Raw genomic sequence first — 25334 nt, forward strand, 5'->3', positions numbered from 1 at the left:
CGGAGGTGCATAGCTTCATTCAGGAGGCGGTCATCTTTTTCCTTTTCTCTCTCTCTCTCTCTCTCTCTCTCTCCCTATCACTCCTTCTTCTTTACTCCATCGTTCTCTCTTTCTCTCTGTGATCCTCTTCATTTTCCTCTTATTTCCTCCTGTAGCCGCGTGTCAGTACGCCGCGAGATCGTGTATTCCCCCGGTGGTGGAATGTTCGATAAGGAGAAACGGTAGCGGCGTCCTGGCACTCCTGGCGGTGCACGGTGCGGTGGCTAGGACGACGTAAAGCGTCGCGCGGAGCGACGATGAGCTAGACGCGTTGGATTAAAGGACAGGATCGGCGAAGCGCGACAAGCGATCGCGATATCGCGAGAGCTTTGGTCCGTGACTCCGATTTCGAGTCGTACAAGACGCGCTGCAACTATACAGAGACAGGAGTATGGCTTCGGTTAAATTGTTTGAATTAAATTGCCCCCAAGTTCCGATTTCAAAAGCGATTCTGTCTCGTGAAAATCACGAAATATATATCCGAAAACGAAACGCGTACAAGGAATGTCCGTACAGAAGTTTGGTCCGATAGGAGGACAAGCGAAGAGATCCCTGCAACATCGTACACGAAGCGACAACGAACTCGATTAATCGTAGAAGACATTAGTGAAACAAGCGTGACAGCACCGTTGCGCGAGATGAAGCATAATTCTACTTCCTGCTTTATTGGGGGCGTGGTGATTGCGGCAATTTATGAATTCCTAAATTTTTAACCTCCTACCCCCAAACCTGAGTCTCCGCTACTTCTCATCTCGTCGAACTTCCTTCGCTTTCCGTCCTCGTGTCGCATTCAATCAGTATTACAACTAATCGAGAATAAATTTACTGCCAACTCTTCCTCAGCGTGAACAACCGTGTGAAAAAAATTCATACTATGCGACCGTAAAGATAATCATTTTCAAAATAGCTGCGCCATAAATCAGTCTAAATTTCATCGTTTTCGCTTTATCTTTACGAGTTTAATTATAATCCAAATTACATTGGAAAAATTAGCCGTGACGAAAACTAGAGATATCGTTATTCAATTACACCATATAATTTTCTCTGTGTACTTGTTTTTTCAATAATAATAATAAAAAAAAGTTTCATCATTATAAAATATATATTGCTTTTACTGTTTCTATTGTTATATACACATGTATATATATATATATATATATATATATACTGTGTAAACGGCATAAATAAAATACATAACTGCGATATGTACGTTTAATAACTTTAATTACAAAAATTTGTCTTGTTCCCTAAAAAAAGAATCTTTAATTTTTTCCAGTGCTTCCCGCAGTTTTCTTCTGGTCCTTCCTCTCTTACTCTCATTTCAAAGATCCTACTCCTCGAAAAGATATCCGATAAAGAGAAACGATTATAACGAGAAACTACCACTTTGTAACGTGCCGCGGAGGCCGATTAATCGCGGAGAATCTGCCGGTACCGTTGCACGAAATCTGTGTAATTTGTAAACTTTTTTACCGTCCGCAAATGTATAATTTGATTCGGTTTAATCTCCGTCTGGAACGCGACGCAGCCGGGACCCCGTCAGCGAGTACTTATTACTGTATAGGGGAAAGTGGAATAAAACGTAACAATCTTTAGAACCGATCAGTTTTTGCAGTCAGAAATAAGAATCATTTCTTGAAAAATTATACAAATAAAGATCAATAATTAAAACAAATATTTATGTACATATATAAGAAGTTACTTTACGTATAGCAAGCTCTACTCAAAATTAGTAAAATATTTATCGAAATATTGCTCATTAAAAAAATATCTTAGTCGTAGAATATAATAACCGTAAGACAAATTTTCGAAATCATTACTGAAAAGTAAATATATAAATGCGTTTATAATATTTAAAAGTATTTTCAGAAAGTCATTTGCTATATTATCAATAATAAGCATTACAAAAAATAATATCAACGTGTGTTTAATAAAATGTAATATCCTACGGGTGTTATCTTTCCTTTATAGTTAAATAGCTAATCGGAATATTTTTGTTACACACTTAATTATACATGACACGAGTAACAGATCATTTTGCGCGGCGATAAAAGACAATGTTGTAATTATATACTGCGATATAGTTTTAATATTAAACGGAACACACAGTAACGACCAAAAGTGACGAGTAACCGGACACGCAAGTTATTATTTTATTAACCGGCGTCGACCAGCGATAAGACCGGGCGATTAAGAGCCGGCCTCGATTAGTTATTGAAACAGCTTTAACGAAGCGGTTTTGATTTCTGCGTAGAATTCAGATTTGTTCGTTTACTAATTTCGTGCTAATGAGCGACGTACCGCGCAGATCGGTCCGCACCTTAACGATTATCCCTCTGCCGCTCTTTCCATTCCTTCTGGGAACGCCTAACGGAATAAATCACGCACGTACATACATACACGCACATACACACGCATACAGCCGATCTATAAAAAAATAAAAAAAAAAAAATGTTCTTCATTGAGATATTTCAGGTAACGGACAGGCGGAGATTGCGGGATTTTCTCGACGCGCGATGTCTCTCGATCCGTGACAAATTAACCCCGTCCGTGTCACATTGTATCTAACGTGGCAGATATATACGTGCAATAACTAGTTTTAATCGTCGGGTTTCGTGTTTTGCCCCGTTTTTTTTCTTCCCCGTAAAACGGGACAGAGAATCACCGCGCCTCACCGATGTATTTTGCCGATCTCCGGTGTATGATAATCTTCCCTATTCTGTATAAACGTTCAGTGAATATCATTAAGTTTTAACGATTCGCCTCATGGAATGTCACGCGCCGCGTCCTTCGAGCCACTTGGGCTCTCACTCTCTGTCTTTCTGTCATTCTCTCTCCCTTTCTCGTTCGTCTCGCGCCATCTTTTTTTTTCTACGCAACGCGCCGCCGCCGTTCGCCGGTAATTATCGCGGAAAGCGCGGAAAGCTGTAAACTTTAACGATTGTCTCTAAACGGCTCGTAAAGCGCACGTTAACGAATTTGCGAAACTGAAATCCATCATTGGGGACATAAATCGTCAACCTACGAACGTATTGGCCGAACGGGCACGGAAAACATCACACGGCTTGGTAGCGGCAAAAAATTTTCTCGAGGTCAGGTCTTTTCGTCATCGTAAGAGCCCTTGCAGTACGCAACCGAAATCTTAAAGCCGCAAAAGGATGCTGCATCTTTGATGGGAGTTTCAAGATCTTCCTCAAATCTTCCCTTGAACAGACATTAATAATAAGATGATGTCCCGCACGTTGTAAGATAGAAGCATCTTTACGTTGGAGAAATCCTAATCAAATATGAAAGCTAGGAAAATCTATGAGCACTGAAAATGATATCAATTTGTTACAACCTCTAATTATTTCAGTAAAGTCTTCGATGTCTTGACTCCAAAATACTCTTCCGCTCTCAATAAGAAGAATATCGTATTACGACTATTCGTATTGTAAGTTCGTTGTGAATATTATCCATACTTATCAGATTTTATGATATTCCGAGAATATCATAAAACACATCTTTTCATTGATAACTCAATATGCCGTCACACGTCTGAATTACCAAATTAATAATTTATTTCAATAAAACAAAATTTAATGCATGCATGCTCTCTTACATCAAAATATTTCTCTCTTTTCATGTCGTTATTAACGTTGCAAATGTTTATTTTGTGACCAAAAAAGTAACATCTTTTCATTGATAACTCAATATGCCGTCACACATCTGAATTACCAAATTAATAATTTATTTCAATAAAACAAAATTTAATGCATGCATGCTCGCTTACATCAAAATATTTCTCTCTTTTCATGTCGTTATTAACGTTGCAAATGTTTATTTTATTACTAAAAAAGTAAAGTGACCAAAAAAGTAAAAAAATTATATGTATTATATAATATAATAATATAATGAAATTACATAATAAAAACAAGTACGCATTAAAATATTGATCATTTTTATAAATGGAAATCATAAAATTATAGCGTTATTTATCGTTACAAAAGTATTATCCTAGTATTAAATCAGAAAAAGTTACTAAAATTATTCATAAAAACGCATTTATATTACATCTCGCAGTACGGATATTTTAATCGATCATAAAGATGAACCATGAAAAATCGGAAACGAGCATGAAGGGATCGAAGAAAGAAAAGAAACGTACCAATAATAAAGATTCAAAAATTGTTCAAAAAAGGTTAAGAAAATGTCCATGTTCAAACGACTGGAACGAGACTCACGATGAATTTACAAGAAAGTATTTCTTCTTTAAATAAGAAAAAGACTAAAAGTTTTAAGATGCTACCAATATTCAGGATTTATAGAGATAACGGTATCATTACTTGAAAAGAAGAAAGGTATTTGTCAAAATCTTTTATAATGAGAATAAGTCTTTCCCTTTGTCGAAACGTGTTTAAACAGCATTTACTAGCAAACCTAATTTTATCCCTAATATTTGTGAAATATTGAAAGCGTGAAAATGCAATGTGAAAGTAGAGTAACATGTTAATATTAACTCTCATAAATCATATTATCTATCAAGGGACGCTTTAGAAGAAAATGGAAGGGCTAAAGGAAAAAAAACGGAGGTTTAAATTTTAAAAAAGAAACTCACTGACCACCTTTACAAAAGATCCCTGTAGCTTTTGTCCCACTATTAGGGTATTATGTGTATATAGTCGTACGGAAAGGATGGCTACAGGCTGTGACTTGTTCAATGATTGCTAAATAGAGCATTTTTGTAGTCTAAAAGCATATGGTCTCTTACCCAAATAGTTGTTTTCTATTTACATCGATTCTCAAATAATGCTCACTTGTGACGCATAACTCAGTTGAACGCGCGTTCCTTTTGCATTCTGACAAGTGAGATTTAACTGAGTTTTTGCCTATTGTTATACGTTTCAGGGTGTTACGGGCATGACATTATAATTTATACAAGATCGAGACCGTGTGCTTTAGTGAGGTAAACTCACTTTAAAAGTGAGGTTCGAACATATGATAACTTTTTACCAAAGTAAGCAAATAATGACGTCATCTGAGTATGAAATACTCGGCTTACTTCAGTTTCACTTATGTGTGAAAATGGAACGCAACTAATATGTAACGCTTGTTACATATTAGTTAAAAATGCATTGAAAAATCAGTACCTAGATGAAATGCGTAGATAAACTACACGTTTCACGGATTAAGTACACAATAGTATACACCCTACACTAAGAATGAAGATACAGTAAATAGAGATTTATATGTAGAGATGCCTAAAACCCGCATCAGACTACCGATTTTGCAAGCCGACTCGACTGCCGATCAATAATGGACAATCACATTGAATCAGTCTTATCGTGATTGGTCCATTATTGGTCGGCTTGCACAGTCGGTAGTCCGATGCGAATGTACGACGCTGAATATACGTAAGCACGCACGTCGACTGGTCGAACTTACCTGCGGGCACATCTTGCATTGGTACTTCCTCGGCGGATGCGAATGAGGTCCACCAAGATGGGAATTTAGATGCGACGGATGGGAAGGTTTTACGGTGAGTGGTTGAGGAACCACCAAAAGACTGGCTGGCGGACTTCCGCTGCTCGAGCCACCGGCACCTCGATACTGCTCATCACCTGTAATCATTCACAGATTCGAAATTAAATCAGGAATCGCCTTGAACGATGTTTGTTCAACTGGACAGAACGTCCATCGAGAACAGAAATGTGGCGTGATATATATCGTAAACATCGCCGCTTACGTTTTAATTACTCTCGATTATTTCCAACCCGCGACCTACTTTGAATATAAAGCGCGCTCCTCGACTGGAAAGTGACACAGTAACCATAGCAATCATAGACATTTCCCAAGCACTTAATTGAACGCTGATTATAGATCAAGCACACGGTATACGTGTTATTGATGCGTTTTGCGAGCAAGATTGTCCGCGATGTGAGATTTTTTTGCGTCTCAGCAATTTATTCCGAATTTAAAATACGCGACGCAAGGCGTCAATACGTCATATTGTTCATGAAGCATTAATCTAGTTATTAATAGAATATAATCAAGCGAATATCTAATGTGAGCACTGTTTACAGTTCTGTGTACGATAAGGAGACTTTATCCATCATATGCAGAGTTACTTTGAGTTATTGTGATTCGCGAGTTATCGCGATTTATCAGGGAATCCTGTGAGACCCGAGGCCTTTTTCCGATGTTTCTCGCTTACGTTTGTCGCGATAAATGGTATACGCACAGATCTGCGCACGTATACAATAATGTATGCACACACAGGTGCGCACACACGACACACTGGTACACAAGAGTGATATACCGAGAAAGAGTTAAGAGTTAAGAGGCACACGGACGCGATCGAGTCGAGCGGTCGACCGACTGACGCAACTCAAGGGGCAAGGATCCTGCGGGTTGCAAGGACGAGCGATCCTGCGTTACGAGTTGTGTGCCAGTCAGCCAGTCATTAAGACGAGTTCTCAATATCGATCGGCGCGCATAAACGCGGAGTAGCGGCGTTCGTTCGGCCGACAGGTTGAGTCGGCTATATCATCGTGTTGTGGTTGTGCCCGTTCGCGGTATTCCGCTACTACTTTGCGCTCTTACGCATCGACACTTAAACGCATCACGCTTCTTATGCATGCAAGCCTATGTATGCAAAAATATATCGTCATCCTTTCGGCGCGAGAGAATATTCATGATTAAATCTCACTATCTCGCGCGTTTCAATCTAGCGGAGATAACTTGACCGATAAAGGCGAACGATAAATATCTTAGACACGCACGCGATTTATTTGCTCTTCTCGAAATATTGCTTCTGGAATGAGTTGCCAATTGCAGAAACTCTGACAAGAGGGAAAAAAACTATCCGCACTTTATTCCACGTTAATAACTTCCGAGATACTTTCGCAACTACTTCTGTAGATACCGTCAGACATTCCGAAAAAATTGGACGTTAATTATTCGAAATTGAAATATCCTATTTCAAAGTATATCGTTGTATTTAAGACACCTAACTAATAAAACCTACTTTACACAAATGCTTTATAATACGTGACAACATTTGGATTCTGTTTAGAATTTTAAATAATTTAGATAAATACTTGAAGAATTTCCGCACATAAAAAATACACTTAAAAAATATTAAATTTTAATAAATATTTATTTGAATAATTCCAAGTAAATATTTACTAAATACAAACATATATTTATATGACACAAAAATCATTTGATTTTTAACTATCATTTCTTTTTATCGAGTAAATATTTACTGTTTAATTTTTTTTTTCAATGATATATACATTTTAAAATACATGCATACATCGAATACACACAAATATATCAAAATACACAACATGTGAAATTCTAAATATATAAACCTGACGCGAATTACAGATCTGAAGTGGAATTAAATGTATATGCGCCAAGACGTTATTAGATACAATTAGACACAACTTTTAATTGACCTATGTCACTTACGATGTAAAGATACGATTGCTGGCTTTGCTTATCTCAACAATTAATATCGAATTACAAGACTTTAATATGATCACGATACGAAATCCTTTCTTTTTACGGGAGCATCCTTTCTCGTGTTCAAGAAAGTCGGCAAAACCAGCGGCAAAAACGACGGGAAACGTTACCGGCATTAAACGAAGGAAGTTATAATAAATTATATGCTTGATCCGTTTCCTGCCAATAATAGAAAAGTTATCGCTCGACCTTGTACAACGAACAAATGCTTCAAACGTGAAGTGTCTGGCTCGCTCGGACATTCATTTAAGTAGTTTTATGGCTCGATCGTGCAACAAGAGAGATGTCCATATTATAATTTTTAAATTCCGGTTTGTGTATGTCGCAATCCGGATGAAATATCATTTCTATAATATCTTATTTTTACAAAGCGTTGCGAAATTTTAAAAAAAGGGGGGGGGGGAAAGGAAGAAAAGAAAAAAGAAGAAAAGTAATGATTTGCATCGCCCTCCCCCTTCCCCCCCCTCTCATTAATGACTTCATAATTTATTAATAGCTCCTTTACGCCGCTCCGCGATTGCCGCTTGCGCGCATCCTCCGCTCGTTAAGTTCAGTTCAGAAGCGAGGACCCTTCTCTTACAAGGACGGGGGCATCCCATGACTTTTACGACAATGCACGTCGAGTGCGTTCGGTGAAGTGCGCGCGTAGGCGGTGGAAGATGCGCTTCTCTGAAGCTGACAGCCCACGCGCGTCGATTTCGCTTAGAATCAACGTTAAACATGTAAAGGATATAGTCACGAGAGTTCATGCGTGCCGGACATTACGTGCAAGAGTGTCGATCCGCGCGTAATCCAAGTAGGCAAAGCGACAAATAGACGTAGCCAGTGCTGTATTAATCCGTTTATTTAAATCACATGAATATAAAGATGCGCTTTATAGAATTTATATTCGCGGGCCAGCAAGCATTTGAGAGTGCTTGATATTGATATTAATTAATGATAACCGTGAAATCGATAGCTATTTGCAATTTAGGGCGAATCTCTCCGACACAGGTGTTTATTTTAGACTGTCAAATTGAATGGCATTGATCTATATAAAATTAACGTGATACATTATGTAAGTCGTTTAAACGTGCCATTAATAAAATATTAATTTTAATAAAATACTATGTGTCTCTTTTATATATATATAAAATCTATTGTATTAAAACCTTTTTAATTGGTTAATACTTCTTTAAATCCAAGCGATTAAGCGAATCAATGTTTGCGCGGAATCGAAGTAATCGCTAGATGATAATAATGTTGGTGTATAATGAGAAAATCGCGCGAATATAACAAGTATAATATCGAGCGCAGCATCAAAGTTCAAGGCGCAAACTATACATAATGCGATGCAATTCCCAATAACTTCATCGCGCGAAAAACCGCGCTGCTTACGTAACATTAAAAATTTATACGTATGTATAATCGAATTAAAATTTATCGCAATCTGCGACACGCTTTATTACTTGTGTGTCTGTCGCGCGAATCTATACGACGTTATGTCGTCTTTTTTTATCGTCTAATTACCCGATGCACGGCATTACGCAATCGATAAGCGCGCATATACAAGTCGAAACCATAATCAAGCGTTAAGACAGGTGTGAACGGTGGCTATTTTCGAAGCGATTTAAATAAGCCTCGTACACACGGTGTTATTATCTCGGTTTTATTTATTTTATATCCCGTACCGTTTTCATGCCTAGCAGCTCGCATTTCTCTCTTTAACACGTCTTTTATACAAACGCCGCGCCCGAAAGAATTTTCCTCTCCCCTCCCCTCCCCTTCCTCGCCGCAACAATTACACGTGTCATAAACTTTGCCTAGCACAATTTCCGATCTCCCTTATAGATGGCGTTATTTAAATGTACGAATGTTAATTATATGCGCGCCATTTAAATTTTAAAGCGGCACACAGGGCGTTTCGTCATGTGGAAACGGCGCAAGTGGATAATTATTTATCAATTTCGCGCGGCTCGCGCAGTGGTTAAAAATGTGCACGATATCCTTTTTGTACGAACCAAATTCATGGCACGTGAATGCGTGGATAAACTTGAAACTTCGAGGTACAGAGTCCGATTCGCCGTCGGACAATCGGCGATCGTTCCGGACTGCGCGATTCGCTTCCAAGAATCGACGGTCTTGCAAATCATCGTCCTCTCGATTCCCGCGACGATTCATTCGCGCCGCCGCGCCGCGCCGCTCTTTTCCCCCAATCGACCAATCTCAGAAGGCGCGCGCGAGATATACGTAACGTTCTCCTCGCGGCATAACTAATTGATCTTTCCAGCGCGCTTGAACTCGATAATTATCATTTGCATGCGTGATCTCGTGTGCGCGAGAGTCGCGGTACTCTTTGGCCGCAGCAATCGAAGGAGAGGCGTAATCGCGCCGCGCCGCGCCGTGGAAAAAATACGAGACCCGCATATATATATATATATATATGTATATATACCTCGGAATAAAATGCGCTACATCTGTTTGCTTTGCACAAGTCAGAACAGGCGCATGAAAATAAGGATAAAAGCGAAAATGTAAATGAAACTGGATGTGAACGAAAAGGAGAAGGGGGACTGGCAAGTTACAGCGTTCTCTCGTTCGTGGAAATATACCTCTCCTCGTAATCCACGTAATCTCTACACGATCCTTAATAACATTTTGCTCGAGATTACACCGTCTTTAAATATTCCGCGATTTTTTTTTTTCGATTCACTTTTATGGTGTTTCGCTTTACAATATTGTGTCACACGCGAAAAACTTTAAAAAACGTAATACACTTAAGTTAATGCAATGTTATTATCAATTAAGGAAATAAAGAATAAAATGAAAACTAGATAAAATGTAAACGAGTTTCTATATAACTTTCGTATTAAAAAATATCTACGGTACTTACACAAGGTAGATAGATAAATGGAAAACATCACGCGATAAAAACATTGCATTAACTCGAGCCTCTTCGTACACCTGAAATAGATTCGTCTTAATTCTCGGCTTTTGTCACGATAAAAATGACAGGAACGGGGGAAAGGTTAAAATATTTCTCCCGATCACAGCGGACGATAATAATATATTTTCGTGTGGGACCTGCAGCCCCAGCGTTAAATTACATTTTTAACATATTTTCGGGCACGTGGTACAACCAACCACACAGGCAGGCAAAACAGCGGTGTTTAAAAACCATTCTCCCGTTTCATCGACGAACACGCGTGCGCAGCACGCACGCATGCAAGCACGCACGCGTTAGTGACGAGAGCGTTAATGACGTATGACGCCACGTACCTCCCGGCGTTATTTGCGGTGCGTAATTTTAATGGAATTATCGCGTCTCTTTCGGCACCTACGCGTATAAAAACTGTTTTTCTCGCGTCGTGTTTGACCATTTTTGAATTAACTCGACTAACGCGTAACGCGACGGTCTCGCTTCGCCCTTTTGCAGAATCATTTACATATCTCTTCTGCGAATCGACGTGAACAATGCGTATATATAAATAAAACAGATTTTAAATTTCATACACTGTGAATTGCATAATGTATATATAATTATGTAAATGTATAAATAAATTTTTCCTGTTTTATTACATTATTATATATTATGAATTGCAAAATGCCTATATATGAATAAATTTTCATAAATTTACAATATGTTATACATACGTAGCGAGTGAATCAATCAGACCAAAATTTATGCAAGATTTAAGCATGTATAAATGTTTCGACCAATGAGACATTCAGCATAAGATAAATAATACGAAATTTTCTTAATACACGTCCGTACTTTCATATCCGTAAATTATACAGGATGCTTCTATTTATAATACATTCGACAAATTTGTATCGCATTTTTTTAATTATGATTTTTATCGCGTAATAATTACTTTATATGTTCTTTTTTGCGTTACAATTGATTAAACGAAAATGAATCACTAAGAATTCTTTATTTAAATGCAAAAAAAAAGAATAAAAAATTTATATGCAAAAAAGCGTAATTATTTAAATCCTATGATTACGAAATAATTTTGATTACAGAAAGTTTATTTCAAGACAGATTGTAGAAAGGAATAGCAATCGGAAGCATATTTCTGAGATAATATAACAAAAAGTCAAAATTGTAACGGTCGACCAACCGGTCCTCTTCTCTCTGGTCCGACTTGCGGGAAGCGCGAGTTAATAATAATCGTGGGAACGCGGCAATTATACCCATTGCAACACATTTAATTGTTTGCCAGCTGCGTCATACTTCGTGTGACGCAGGAAGCCTCTCGACAAATCGGTATGCCGATAGTTTAGCGAAAGAAAACAATCGGAATATAAACGTCTAATAAGATAATGCAATCATGGAGATGATTCGTTGTTTTTTGTCTAATTTAAGGTTTTTTCTAAATATATAGATGTGAAACAAAGTTTACGGGATTAATAAGCGTTCACAAAAAAGCGAAGAATGATGTAGATATGTAATCAAGGTATGAGTTGCATATTTTTGGTTCTATATTTATAAAATTTTATAACATAATTGGCTTGCCGCTAGTAAACTTTTTTCTAACGTAGCGCCGTAAGGCAATAAAATGTTAATAACGTATGATAAAAAAAATATTCTCACGTGTAACTTGCTCTAATGAATGATATATCGTTATCATTTTTGCATTACGAAATTCTTCAAAAAATCCAACGATGAAAATTAGGCATGAAAGGTATTGTTGAGTGTTGCATAAAGAATGCGAATTTAAATGGATTAAATCGACGCGTTATTACCGCTCGACTCGATTCATTCGGATTTCACTGCGTGTCATAAGTGTATCCACGTCGCGTCGTGTCGTGTCGTGGCCTGCACTTATCTCCCAGTCCTTCATGAATATTCACCGTTTGCACGATTGTCGCGAATCGATCCTGACGTCATACGCCTAGAGTCGATAGGATCAAGGATCCTGCCTCTCCTCTCTCTACATCAATATTGCACTACGGGGCAGTTCGTGCGCGATGCATCTTTTCGTTCGCTTCTTTTTTCGTTTACTTCGCGGACTCGACTCGGAATTTTGACTATCACGAGTTAGCAATATATCAAGCCTCAGGGTCGCCGGTCGTTATATTAGTATTAACAGGATAGAGATTCATAAAAAAATAAAAAGAGGCACGTGCGCGCGCAAAGTACACCAGACAGAATTGCGTATACATTTATACGTCCCGAAAAGTATGTACGCGTCCATTATATAGTTTATGTGCACGCCCATTATTTATATTTACATATCGGTACGTATATTTGGAGCTATTTGTGTACGTGGCTTCATATAAGATGGACGCTAATGTTGAGGTCGGTAGTAAATTATGCAAATAACTCTGCTGGGGAAATGTCAGTGGTTACGGACGACGGTCGATCCATCGACTTGCAATCGGGGTCCGTTCGACCGCTCGTCCGACTGGACTGCGAGCGGACTGCGGAGCCGGAGCCGGGCCACAGGCCACAGGTGGAACGGAGCGAGCGAGCAGAAAAAGAGAGCGGGAAAAGGAAATACGACGTATGAGATTATAAGAAGGAAAAGAGATGTAAGACGGCACGTTGGATGTGACTAATGCGAAGCGGAGGGGCGATATAGGCGGACGGATGTAAATGGAAAACGCGCGCGAGCGCTATAATCACGAGAGAATGATACGTTTTCCGATAAAAACAAATTCACATCTTGGATACGTGTAAGTGCATTACTTCGTATTACATTCATTTATTTCATACAAATCACCAGTCTCGGATAAACGCGCGTTACAATATCTTACGTTCAACGGCGACTCGAATTTCTAGGGAAAAACAGTTTTTTTACGCCATTGAAGAATTGTATTTACTAATCTCTTTCTAAGACGGCCGTTATTGACTCATGTTTATGAATAGCGTTAAAAAAATCAATTACTAATTTTACAAATGTTTAGGGAGCTCTCACAATCACATTTTTACTTCTTAAACAAGAGAAACAAGTACGATGATTGAGAAGGGATCTTTTTGCATTCAAACACAGACACGCTCGCTCCACAACCTGGTTAACTGTATCCGGGATTATTGAATCTCTTGTTTGTGCAGAGCGGTTTACTTCTGCTTCTTTGTAAACTCCAATCGGCACTGTGAAATAGATATCATCAATAGCACGTAGAGCGGAACGATAATGACACGTTTGATTTACACGTATGTTTGATTCGACGTACTTCAATCTTTATGTGTCCGACGGGAAATACATGTCCCACTTGCAATTTTTCTACCTAAGTCCGCCGAGATCTATTTCATCTTCTCTGCCAAAAAGGAAATTGCCGAAAAAGAGAAAAAGTAAAAAAAAAAACCATTTAATTTGATCGCGAGAGGATCGATCGCTAGAAAGAAGACCACCGATAGCGCAGAATCGTGTTCAGTCAACTTTAAATAGATTTTAATTCTCTCAATTTAGATTCAAAGAGATTAATTATCTATATGTTTAGTATTAGCAAGTAATAAATTAATTATCACTTGTCACTTCGCGTTACGCGGTAGTATAATCTCGATTGATAGAGAGATTGTATCTATAAATCAATATAATTTAATTTATTGCGGCACTTTACTTAACTAAGAAAAAAGATCACTTAACAAATAATCGATGTAAAAAAGAATTAGAGAATAAATATTAATACACATAATAAATATTTCGTCGTAATTCATCCTTCTGTCATGCAGACAAAAATGATTGCGCAGCAATGTGTCAACGTTTGTCGCGCGATATACGAATGAATCGACAATGAGCATTTTCGTCGATGAGTCGTTGCGTGGTAGGTATTATAGGTAGGTATTATTTCGACTTGGAAGATTTTTTTTTCGGAGACGGAGTGACGGTCAGAATAGAATAGTCGGATGCAATTCTGGAGAGAGCCACGAGGTCACCGTGACGCTTGGTAACCATAAGTCCGCCTGCCAGCATTAAACTGCCATTGTGGTTATACGTATATTTGTATACGTCAAACCGGTCTCGGGAACGATTTTTAAAGTCTTCGGGAGCAGATCGATCGACCTGTGTCTGGACGTTACATATATATTTTGAGAAGATATTTCGAATAATTTCGTCATGCGTTAAACCGGTTGGAAAGAAGGAAAAAAAAAAGAGACAGCAGAATGCAAGTTCTCATCAGACGCAATTCTTAAAACCTGTCCTATTATATGCGTCGTCTCTCCATGCAGACACGATAATTCTAAATCTTGGATTTGTAATTACTTGCTTTTTAATTACATTTTTCTATCTGCAATTGAAATATGTGTCGAAGTATCTTGAGACAATTAATTACCATACTGCATTTTGATGTACCTATGTAACATAACAACTAGTTATATTATATAACTTAATTGTATAGCAAGTGGAAAATTTATTACTCAAGATCAGACACAACAATAATATTTATACCTCGTAATTTAATCTATATGCGATCAAAAGATTCTTTTTTTGCATAATGTAATTTTATTCATCCGAGTTCAAGCGAGCCATAAAGTTCGCAAGCTTCGAAGGAATATTAATATCAACTCGGCAAGAAAATATTTCTGTATAAAACTGATTCTTAGTTTATGTTTCATAAATAAATGCAGGAACATTCCTATGTAACGCAATGCATTTCATACATTGTAGCCGTTACTTTGAAGATTAACGCGCATTGCATATCGGAGAAGACATCAGAATGAATCTCTGTCACTTTTTGTTTTTTTTTTATTCTTCTTTTTTTCGCTTTATTATCCGCGTTACATAGACACGACGATTTCATTGACGTCGAACAGACTGTTCTAAACGGCCGGATAATAAAAAATAAATCACCGGCAGAATTATTGACGAGCGTGACGGTATCGATTATCCGGTGCGAAAGGACATGGAACGATTTCGGTGGCGAAGGTTAAAAGTGCGATATGAATTACGCGTGACGTTGATAATAATTCGCGACAATAATGGGGAGCCCGATGATTGGCGGGATTAATTTTCGGTTGCGGCAAAATGGTAAAATCCATTTGCTAATCGCGCGATAACGACGCGCGATACGACCAGTCGTTATTTCCCGTTCCGTAGACCGTCTCTCAGCGCGCAAAACCCTCAATTCGCACAATTTATTTAAATTTACAGCTCCCTTTTTCTAACCGTCGTAAAGTTTATTTATCGCCGCGTGTATATCGCCGACGTGACAGCCGTTATTGACAGAAAATGAGCGTCATTAGCCTGTCCGTTCGTACGTATTAAACGAATCAATTTGGCGTTACGACCGCGTTGCGTAATACCTGATAATATTACGATCGACGCGAACCAGTAACCAGTAAGATCGTTTTCGAAGGGGCGGTCCTGTAAAAGCGCGATTCGACTCGTTCCCGATCGACAGAATGCCGCAGTGTCGCGATATAAAATCGCGAAACGACGTCGTAAAATGCGAGCATGAAGGGAGACCTTTACTCATGGTAAAATCTCCAGGAAAAACCGCGTCAAACCGACGTGGTGACGGAAGAAGGGCAGACGAAGCGAGGAAAGCGAGAGTGGTGAAGCCGTAAAAACACGTCAAGTACTGATCGCGGAAACTAGACGATCGCCAGACGGCGACTACGACGTTCTAGATGACGTCGTAGCCGTTGATTTTTTAAAAGCATACAAGGATATCTCCTAGGATGAAATCTAGATACATACAGGGTTATTTATCGTCGTGTTTAAAATCGATTGTGACGATCTTTCTTTCTTAGCGAAATGTCAAATCGTCCAGTTTTTTTTTTAATATTTTTTATATCTTTTTTGGAGATGTAAGTAAGTAATACTACCTGAGATGTTATTCAATACAAATTTCACTATAAATAACATTATCTGACTTTTACCAATTCTGTAAACTCCATCAATTCTTTGACAGACTGAATAAATGGCTTGCAAGATCGCTCGCAAGATTGAAATATTACATTATTTAACATCTCTGATGCAAAGAACTGAACAAAACGTTGCAAAGTAAAAGTTGACTAGCAGTTACTGAAAGATCTCCTAAAGTAATTCGAATTTTTGTTTTTGACAAAGAAAGAATGTAAAATATGGAAATCAGACCTCTCGCCAGAAATTCCCGTTGCATTCTCACCCTCTACTCCCTTCCTTCGGTTCTACGTGCGCGGACGTGGAAGACTCCAACTTTTAATTGACCCCAAACTCTTCGACACATTGTAACCTATGTCGAAAGTACGATGTAACAGAGTTCTAGTCGCGTTCCAACATGTATCTCGTCCCGCATTTGCACAACGTGCTTTGATTTCGCGCTGAGAATAAATGGCTCTAATTGAATCTCCGCTTATTCATGATTATACACCACCATGTATAAATATATGCGTAGAATATTCCGAAACTACTTTTCCCTCGGACAACAATTGCTATAATTTCGACTGAAAGTGTGATTGTCCCGGCTCTCTATTATTTTTAATTCTCTCATTCACAACCTCTGGATTTAGTAAAAAAAACAACTGTCCTTTTTCTACGTTAATAAGGTATAATCGCAAGATATTAACGCTATCACTATGACTGTATTTATTATGGGGCAACGGCATTTTGAGGAAACTTGAAGAATAAGATATCACATAATTATATTATATAAGCATATATTTGACAGAAAGTGCACCAACTGATTTCTGTGCTTGTCTGTTTACGTAGAACAGTCAGATTTTTATCGACCTGTTTACGAGCCAATTCTACCCCTTCGAATACGAAATGCAATCCGTTTTCTCGTATGTGCGCTCGTACAAGAAGAAATAAGAGCTTGAGAGAGGAAAGCAGGTAGAGCGTTTGTTATTAAAAAAAAAAAAGAATAACCCGAGAAATAACCTTTTCCCCCGCATTCTCTTTACTTGATGCAGGATATTTTCATTTGTACATTACGAAGTAACACGAGATGGGATACGGATCGCGGCGTAGGAAGTTGTCGGTAAAATTATTACAAAAGTACCCTCGCCCCAATGTAAATCCAAAAAAAAAACTCCATTAACCTGTCAGAGGACGGAAGTTCAAGTAGCTTTTTATAATCCGGTTAAAATTAGCGTAATCCGATTCTTCATTTTAACGGATAAAAATACCTCCTAATAATTAGAGAATGATCAAAAGGATACAAATTATGAGGTAAGTGAAAGTCGCGTGTTGCATTAACGTGTTTCTTCCATCGTTACGTCGAGTGAAACGTTCGGGACCGAGAATGAAGGAAGTGCCGTCTCTCGGATTTAGTTACCCGTGCAAGGTACTCAATGATCATTAAAGTCATTCACTGGTGGCGTTAAGATTTCAAGAGGCAAAGAAAGAGACGCGTCTGGCGCAATCTTATCTCCTCTTAACGCCTCAATGACAATTCACGATATTTTACGTTTAAAGAATTTACATGTGCGTTTGTCTAAGAACGTCGTTTCAGAAGTCGTAATTCCAATAAATTATCAGCTATAAATTATCGACCTTTCCGCATTTTTTAGACGAAAAATGTTAAATTTATAATATAATAACGATAACTTATATAATAATATTTTTAATAGACTGAGAGGATTATTAATTAATTAATACAGGAAATTAAAAACTTAAAACGCAGACTTTTATATAAAAATATTATACAGAAATCAGAAGCAGATCTTAGAGACAAATGAAATCGCGAAGCTTACTTTAATGCCCAAGAGTCAATAAATTTCGAAATACCTATCTGATCTTCCGACGAAAATCGTCACGTGAGAGACGCGCCAGTCACTTTTATACGATCTCTCGAATTCGACTCGTCAAAAAATACGTATTCGCCGGTCAAATAAATCATACGTGCACGTTGCGACACGTTCCATCTATGTTGCTACGAGGTTGCTGGTGTATCGCGACATATCTCCTGGAGGCTGCCGAGGAGGAATTTCCAAACGAGCGACTCGCATTTACTTGACGAGCGAATACGATAATGAGACGGGCGCAAGAGGGGGCCTTGAGGCTCCGTCGTCCCACACACATCCTTCATCTTCTTCAGACTGTTCGCGGGGCCCGAAATTTCGGCGTCATGCGATCCGTACATTAACGAATAGTCGAGGATCTTTGCGCAATTGCCAGGCCGACGGCTAATTTTAGGGCCCATCTAACGTTGGGCCCGATGGGCACGGAGCGCGAAAAATGTTCCGCCGATGAAAGAGAAATTTGGATTTTGAAACACGCGATGTAATAATGATCGTGCACGCCGGCAGCGTTGAATCCGAGCTTGCGGCCAAACGGTGAATTAATAGAAGATAAGAATAGGGAAAACAGAATTGGAGATGGAACAGACGTAATAAGACATCAGATGGAAGTACACGATCATTTTAAAACATCAGGAAATATACGTAGAAATAAAAAGAGAGTGGAATACGTATATTTTGGAAGAGTTCTAGAAAAAGAATTTATATTTTAGAAATTGTTAAGTAATAAGTAATAAAGTCATGTAGGACTCTAATAAATAAAGTAACAAGGACTAATGAAAAAAGAAGAAATATCGCAGTAATAAATTTTGTTTTAATCGCTCAATAAAAACCAAGTTTTTACGTTAACTGGACAGTGATGTAATAGTGGATGACGACGGATATCGTTGCAATAATATTTGTCGCGGAGGCATACAGTCGCGTCAAATTACAGGGCAATATCGAGGGAAATGTTGCAGGTGGTCGTGCAACTTTTTTTTTTCCTTTCCCCCTCCAATACAGGTTTGCGTTTCTCTATGGCATGAATCACTGACGAGAGCCCGTCGATCCTGACGAGAATGGAAGGGTAGCGAGCTTATCTCGTAAATGGCCAGCCTAGGCCAAGCGCGCGTGCCATTGGCAGTGAAAAACATGTATTGAAACGTGCGTCTCCTTTTATAAACGAAACGACGATTGCTTAATCCTTTCTGACAAGGAGCAGGAGGAGGAAGAGGCAAAGAAGAAATGATGAATTTGATTTACCCGGATCGGATTATTATCGAAATTGATAAAAGAAATTCAGCTTATGAGTTTGATATTACATTTCCTTATACTAACAGTGTCGTGTACGGTTCATTTTAATTTTTATTTTATCTTAAAATGGTTAAATTAAAATAGAGTAAAATCGAATAAAATAAAATAGGGATAGAATAGAATAAAATAATTTTATTATAAACTTTTTTATTCAATTAAATTCAAAAATTTATCCTTATAATTTAAAGCCGTTTCGCCCTCTTAATTCCTCTTTCGATTGACTTCAGTTTAAAAATTAAGATACAGGACACATCAATATAAGTTTTTAATATTTTTTTTAATTAAATAAAATAAAAACGAATAATACAAACAAGGTCATCTAGATTAAAAACGAGCATAAAATAACATTAAAATTATTCTTTAAAAAAATTTTCTAAAAAAATTCTATGATACTTTTCGGACTTTACTTAGTCATCTTCAGTCATAGAGAAACACCCATGTACCTATAATAATTATAGCGCATGGATAATTACACATCGAATGTCAAGGTTTCAAACGGCATTCGCATATACAAAATGCTCTCAATAGGTCGTATAAATTTCGATTCTTTTATAACTCGTTCTGATTTGGATGTTTCTGTCGTCATTAAAAGCAACGAATTCCTCGGTCGTTAACGGGAAACTTTGTCAATAGGCAGTCATCACTTGTCAGTCATCAGAACAACATATTGTTAACAGCACAACTAATTTTATCGTTACGTTTTACTCATATAGATTTTCTTCCTCAAATTTTACCACATTTTCGTAATTTATGTACATGGATTTGGATGGGAGATGTTATACGATTCAAAGTTTTTAATTCTTGTGACTATAAATGAGTTCCCGTTAACGACCGAGGAATTCGTTGCTTTTAATGACGATAGAAATATCTGAATCAGAACGAGTTATGGAAGAATCGAAATATGTACGACCTGTTGAAAGAATTTTGTATATGCGGACGCCATTTGAAATCTTGACATTCGATGTGTAATTATCCAAACGCTATAATTAGGTATATGGGTTAGTTTCTCTCTATGACTGAAGAGGATTAAGTAAAGTCCGAAACGTATCATAGAATTTTTTAAGAATAATTTTAATGCACATCTTATTTTATGCTCGTTTTTAATTTAGATGACCTTATTTGTATTATTCGTTCTTAGCTTTTAATTTTTTATATAACCTTTATGTGAAAAGCAGAGCACGTGTCATATTAATATAACACCTCTATATATTACAAAAAAAGCTGTTCGCTTTTTTTCTTGTTTGTTTATACAAGTCACGCGTCTTGTACCTAAATAAAAACACGTTCAAATCGCAAGAAAAAAGGAAAATAATCGAGGAACTTGGACTAATCACGTCAATAGGTGAAAAATCAAGTTCTAAATGTAAAAAAAGATGTTCAGGAGTGTAGCTTACATATCCAGCACGGTCCACTGATAAATTCAGGTTCGCGCGTGTTTTTTGCTCGGTGCAGTGCCCCTACTCTTTTTCTCTGACTTTTTCTTTCGCTCCTAATCGGCGATCTTACGTCACGCATGCAGTCACAACCGGTTCCCAGCCGATGGTTAGATCTTAGGAAGTGTTTGCATCCGATGCGAGGTCGCGACGCTAACAGATACCAAGACGAAGCGAGACGGCGAAGTCTTGGCACCGGCGTGATTTAACTGCCCACGATGATCCCAATTTTTCAGGTAAACAACTCCTCGATCTCCATCTCGACTCACGATGATAATACACGAAGCGTCTTGGATGTTAATCATTTATATCTGATTGCATATTCTTTGACAAATTTATAGTTGCTTTTTTCAACGAATTTTTTTATTAAACGACTTTTCCATCGTTTTGTCGTTTTCAACATTAAATATTTTAATAGTAAATCTAATTGCAAATCCATTGAAATTAAATCCCCGAGATTACATAAAAAATTATTGATGTTATAAAAAATAATATGGCTTTAATTTTTCATTTATATATGAAACATTATTGTTGATACGTATTAATGTCACATTTCGTATTTCTATATTATTAAAAATATATGTAAAATAGCCTTAGAAGGCTAATGGTTGAAATAGTAAAGCGAAAACGTCAATCCACGGACTGCGTGGATGTATACGGGAAGGTAACGAGACATACACAAGCATTAGAGACTCACCTTTCTGCAGCTGACCATGGTCCGCGTTCATTTTCGCCTGCAACAGAAAGTGCTGCGCTTCACCAAGTAGAATTAGCACGACGGCCGTGTATATGAAATAGACCACTAAAATATTTCGAAGTGGGTTGTCTCACCTCGTAACCTTGTTTCGCGCCCCGGCCGCCACCCCAGTAGTCGCTTTCCTTGTCGTGCGGGGCGCATTGCTGCAACACAGAAGAAAGTGTTGCTAATTAATTTTAGCAAATGCTTCCATCAACTTCCAACTGGCTAAATTTAATCGTTTATTAATTTACGAAGATGAAATCTACGAAATGCGTATACATATGAAAATAGGAATGAGGAGGAAGAGAGAAAATGTAACTGAAAATTTTCATCTTTTAATAAACTTAATTAAATACAAATATAATATATTTGACAACAAAAAATCCAAAAAAAAAAACAGGGCGAATGAGAGTCAGCGTGGTAGTTAATACGCAATCTTAAATCTTTAATCCAGAAAATAGAATCTTTAGTCCAAAAAATAATAGTACTATTATTTTTTGGACTAAAGATTCTATTTTCTGGATTAAAGATTTAAGATTGCGTATTAACTACCACGCTGACTCTCATTCGCCCTGTTTTTTTTGGGGGGATTTTTTGTTGTTGAATTTGGGAGAGTCCGTAAGAAGATTACATTATAATACAATATATTTGAAAATATATTTGCTTTAAGTTCTTGGCATTCCAATTTTGATTCTTTCATTAAACGCGACGTGCACCTAACACGATATCAAATAACGAGGAACAATTTCTCAACAAATTCTGAGGATGATAATATATTTGCGCCCTTATTTCTTTCGCCATAAATTATTCGACGTTTTGCTAATTACCAGAAACGTGCTTCCGCAAGATTAATCGTCCGCGCCACCTTGCAATGGTCCAATGGTGGCACGCATAGGGCGGCCACAAGAGCCATCGAAAGATGACCCCGTTTCCCTTCCCACGACCCTTCAAACCACATCCATCCCTCGGCATGACCTTCCGCATTTCGACGGAACTCGCGCCAGGTCGCGTACACCTCCCCGAGAATTCGGAATAGACTGAGCCTCGTAAACCTCGAAAGTTCGAACTACTTTCCTTTCGAGTTCTAAAATATATAAGACACACATTGTGTACCTTTCTCAGAGTTTTAATAGAAATAATATCTTCCCGTTACAAAATATCAATTTTCAATTATACCAAAGTATTCACCGTTACGTGATATAAAAGCAGCTTTCCCGTACATTGCGAAAACATGTTGTCCATACTCGGAAGATCAATAAACGAGTGAGAAAATAATAAAATTTAAAGCATCGAAAATATTGCCATGTAAGTATAGATCATATTCTATCGCATTCGCTGAATGGTATACAAATCAACGGCAGATTATTGCTTCCCTTATGATTCACGATGTAATTTGTATACCTACATCTATTTTCTATTGTCACATAATTTGAATGTGTCTGATAATATTATTAATACTTGAGCTACGAAGAATTTGACAAAAATTGCATATCAATGAAAAATCCTGTATTCATGGTGTACGATATCAGAAGAAATATTTATGCCGAAACGTTTTTACGGCGATCTCGTAAATATAGCCAAAGGTCAAGAAGTCGTACTGGGTACAGACGACGAGATGGACCGAATGGTGGTCTGAAAAGGGGGACAAAGATCGTGTATGCCCGTCCTTAAGAAGGGTCGATGGTAGCCCTTCGCGCTACAGGTGGCTCGTCAAACGATCTGATTCCGTCGGAACCCGCGTAAGCTTGCCGGGATAAGGTAAAGATACGCGTTTATGGATCAAGAATGTTGGACCGTCGATGATAAGTCGAGCAAGATCCTCGCGATCTCCACGAAGATCATGACGAACGACAAGAAAGGTGCTTACAAACATGTAGAGATTTTCGATCTACAAGGAATGTTCGTGTCTATTTAAAAGACGGGAAATCAGAGAAGCCGGGATGGGTGGAAGACGCATACGTTCGAAAGCAATCGACTTTTCCGGGAGAATAGAGAAGGATGGTAGGGGTTGAGGTGCAAGGGGAAGATTCCGTTCCTTAAACCCAACCGTGTGTTACCAGATGGCATCACCTAGAAACGGTTATTCTAAAATCAAAATCTCCACCAGATGATATCAGGATAACGCCGCATTTATATATCTAATGCATAAAGCAGAAAAAATATTTTAATAGTTAATAAATATACCTGATATTTGTTTAACAATTTATTTAAATTCTAGAAATTAATTAATTCGCTGGACTTAATAATTACTAACACTATATCAATATACCTCATGTAATATATGTATGTATAAAGGAAGTGTAATTTTTATTTGTTCTTTCATATGTAAATAGACTATATTATCTTAAAATAATTCTTACGTAAAAGAAAGGTAAAAATGAGAAGGAAAAAAGTAGATTATAATCAATTATAAATAAGACAGATTATAATCGTAACACGTAGTAACAAGTAATAACAAGTATTAAAGATATTTTTACACATGGTAAAGTAAATACATTCGTAAAATAAACGTCAAGATATATATTTCGGCAGGAAAATATTCCAACACACGAGAATATATAAAAATCTGATTTTCCTTTAGAAGTAATTTAGAAAATGTCTTGTGTCGCGTGCGAAAATATGATTGTTCCTGCAGATATTGGAAATATCAAGAGCAGTGGATACACGTGATCAATCCAAATTGAATCCCGGCAGTTTTCTGTGTGTGGGTGTGCGCAACGCGGTTAAAATTCAGTTGGATAATTTCCATATCGGTATCAACGATACGTACTAAAGTGCTATGTCCGGCAGCGAACCAGCTCGCCGAGCCCTTACGTCCAACGCCCTACGTGCCCGACAGAGAGAAGAACGTGCCGGAGGCAGCTCTGGATTGGTAATCCAACCTACCACGGCTCGCTCGAAGGGAAGATATAGAGAAAGAAGAAAAAAAAAGACAAAAAAATACATTTTAGCTCGCATCCAGGCACTGCAGCCAGTTTCACCCCCTCCCACCCCGTTCTACACCACCCACTCACCCCCTCCCACTTCTCGCGTACACCCCCTCGGTCCTCCTTTACTTCCCACATCCACAAGCTCCCTCTTTACGCCCTTCTTTATCTCTCCGTCTCTTCCTCTCGCGCGCAGGCTGCGAGCGTACGTGTGTATGCGAGTACGTGGGGGAGCCGATGGTCGAGAAGAGCGTCCCGATAGAAAAAGGACGCCGACGCGCGGCGTCGGTAGGTGGTCGGGTAGCTGTGAAAAAAAAATCAAAAAGATAGGAGAGCCGCAGGGGTGGAAGGGGGGGCAAAAGAGAGAGAGAGAGAGAGACAGAGGCGGGGGTGAAAGGTAGGGAAAAATGAAAGAGAGGTGAGAGGGAAGCGAGAGGTGGACGAATGAGAAGAGGAAAAGGGCGGAGGATAGACGAGACGAGAGGGAGAGAGAGACCGTATGCGTATGTGAGATGTGAGAGAGAGGGAGATGGAGCGGATGCTCGAGGCGATATTCCGATGGCGGGAGGGAGAGCGGCGCATGGGCAGCCGTCGGAGAAGGGGGGGAGGGGGAGAAAAAAGGTGTAAAAAATGTCGGAGCCGAGGAAACGGGAGGAAAAAATCGGACCGTCTCTACGGAGGCGGCGGGGGTATGTAGAGAGGGACGAAAGGGAGGAAGATGGAATGGCACGGGGAGGGGG

General features: G+C 38.3%; 1 protein-coding gene across 1 annotated transcript in view; it reads right to left on the reverse strand.

The window, feature by feature from the left end:
• LOC108769253 (zinc finger protein rotund) overlaps nt 1-25334 on the reverse strand; it is a 160654-nt gene that overhangs the window by 49454 nt on the left and 85866 nt on the right. The window contains exons 3-5 of the mRNA XM_018520131.1: nt 21760-21828; nt 21626-21677; nt 5464-5639 (exon numbers count right to left, since the gene is read on the reverse strand). Of these exons, the coding sequence (XP_018375633.1) occupies nt 5464-5639; nt 21626-21677; nt 21760-21828 (297 nt within the window). The remainder of the gene's footprint in view (nt 1-5463; nt 5640-21625; nt 21678-21759; nt 21829-25334) is intronic.

Source organism: Trachymyrmex cornetzi, unplaced genomic scaffold, assembly GCF_001594075.2.
Source record: "Trachymyrmex cornetzi isolate Tcor2-1 unplaced genomic scaffold, Tcor1.1 scaffold88, whole genome shotgun sequence".
NCBI classification, from domain to species: Eukaryota; Metazoa; Arthropoda; class Insecta; order Hymenoptera; family Formicidae; genus Trachymyrmex; species Trachymyrmex cornetzi.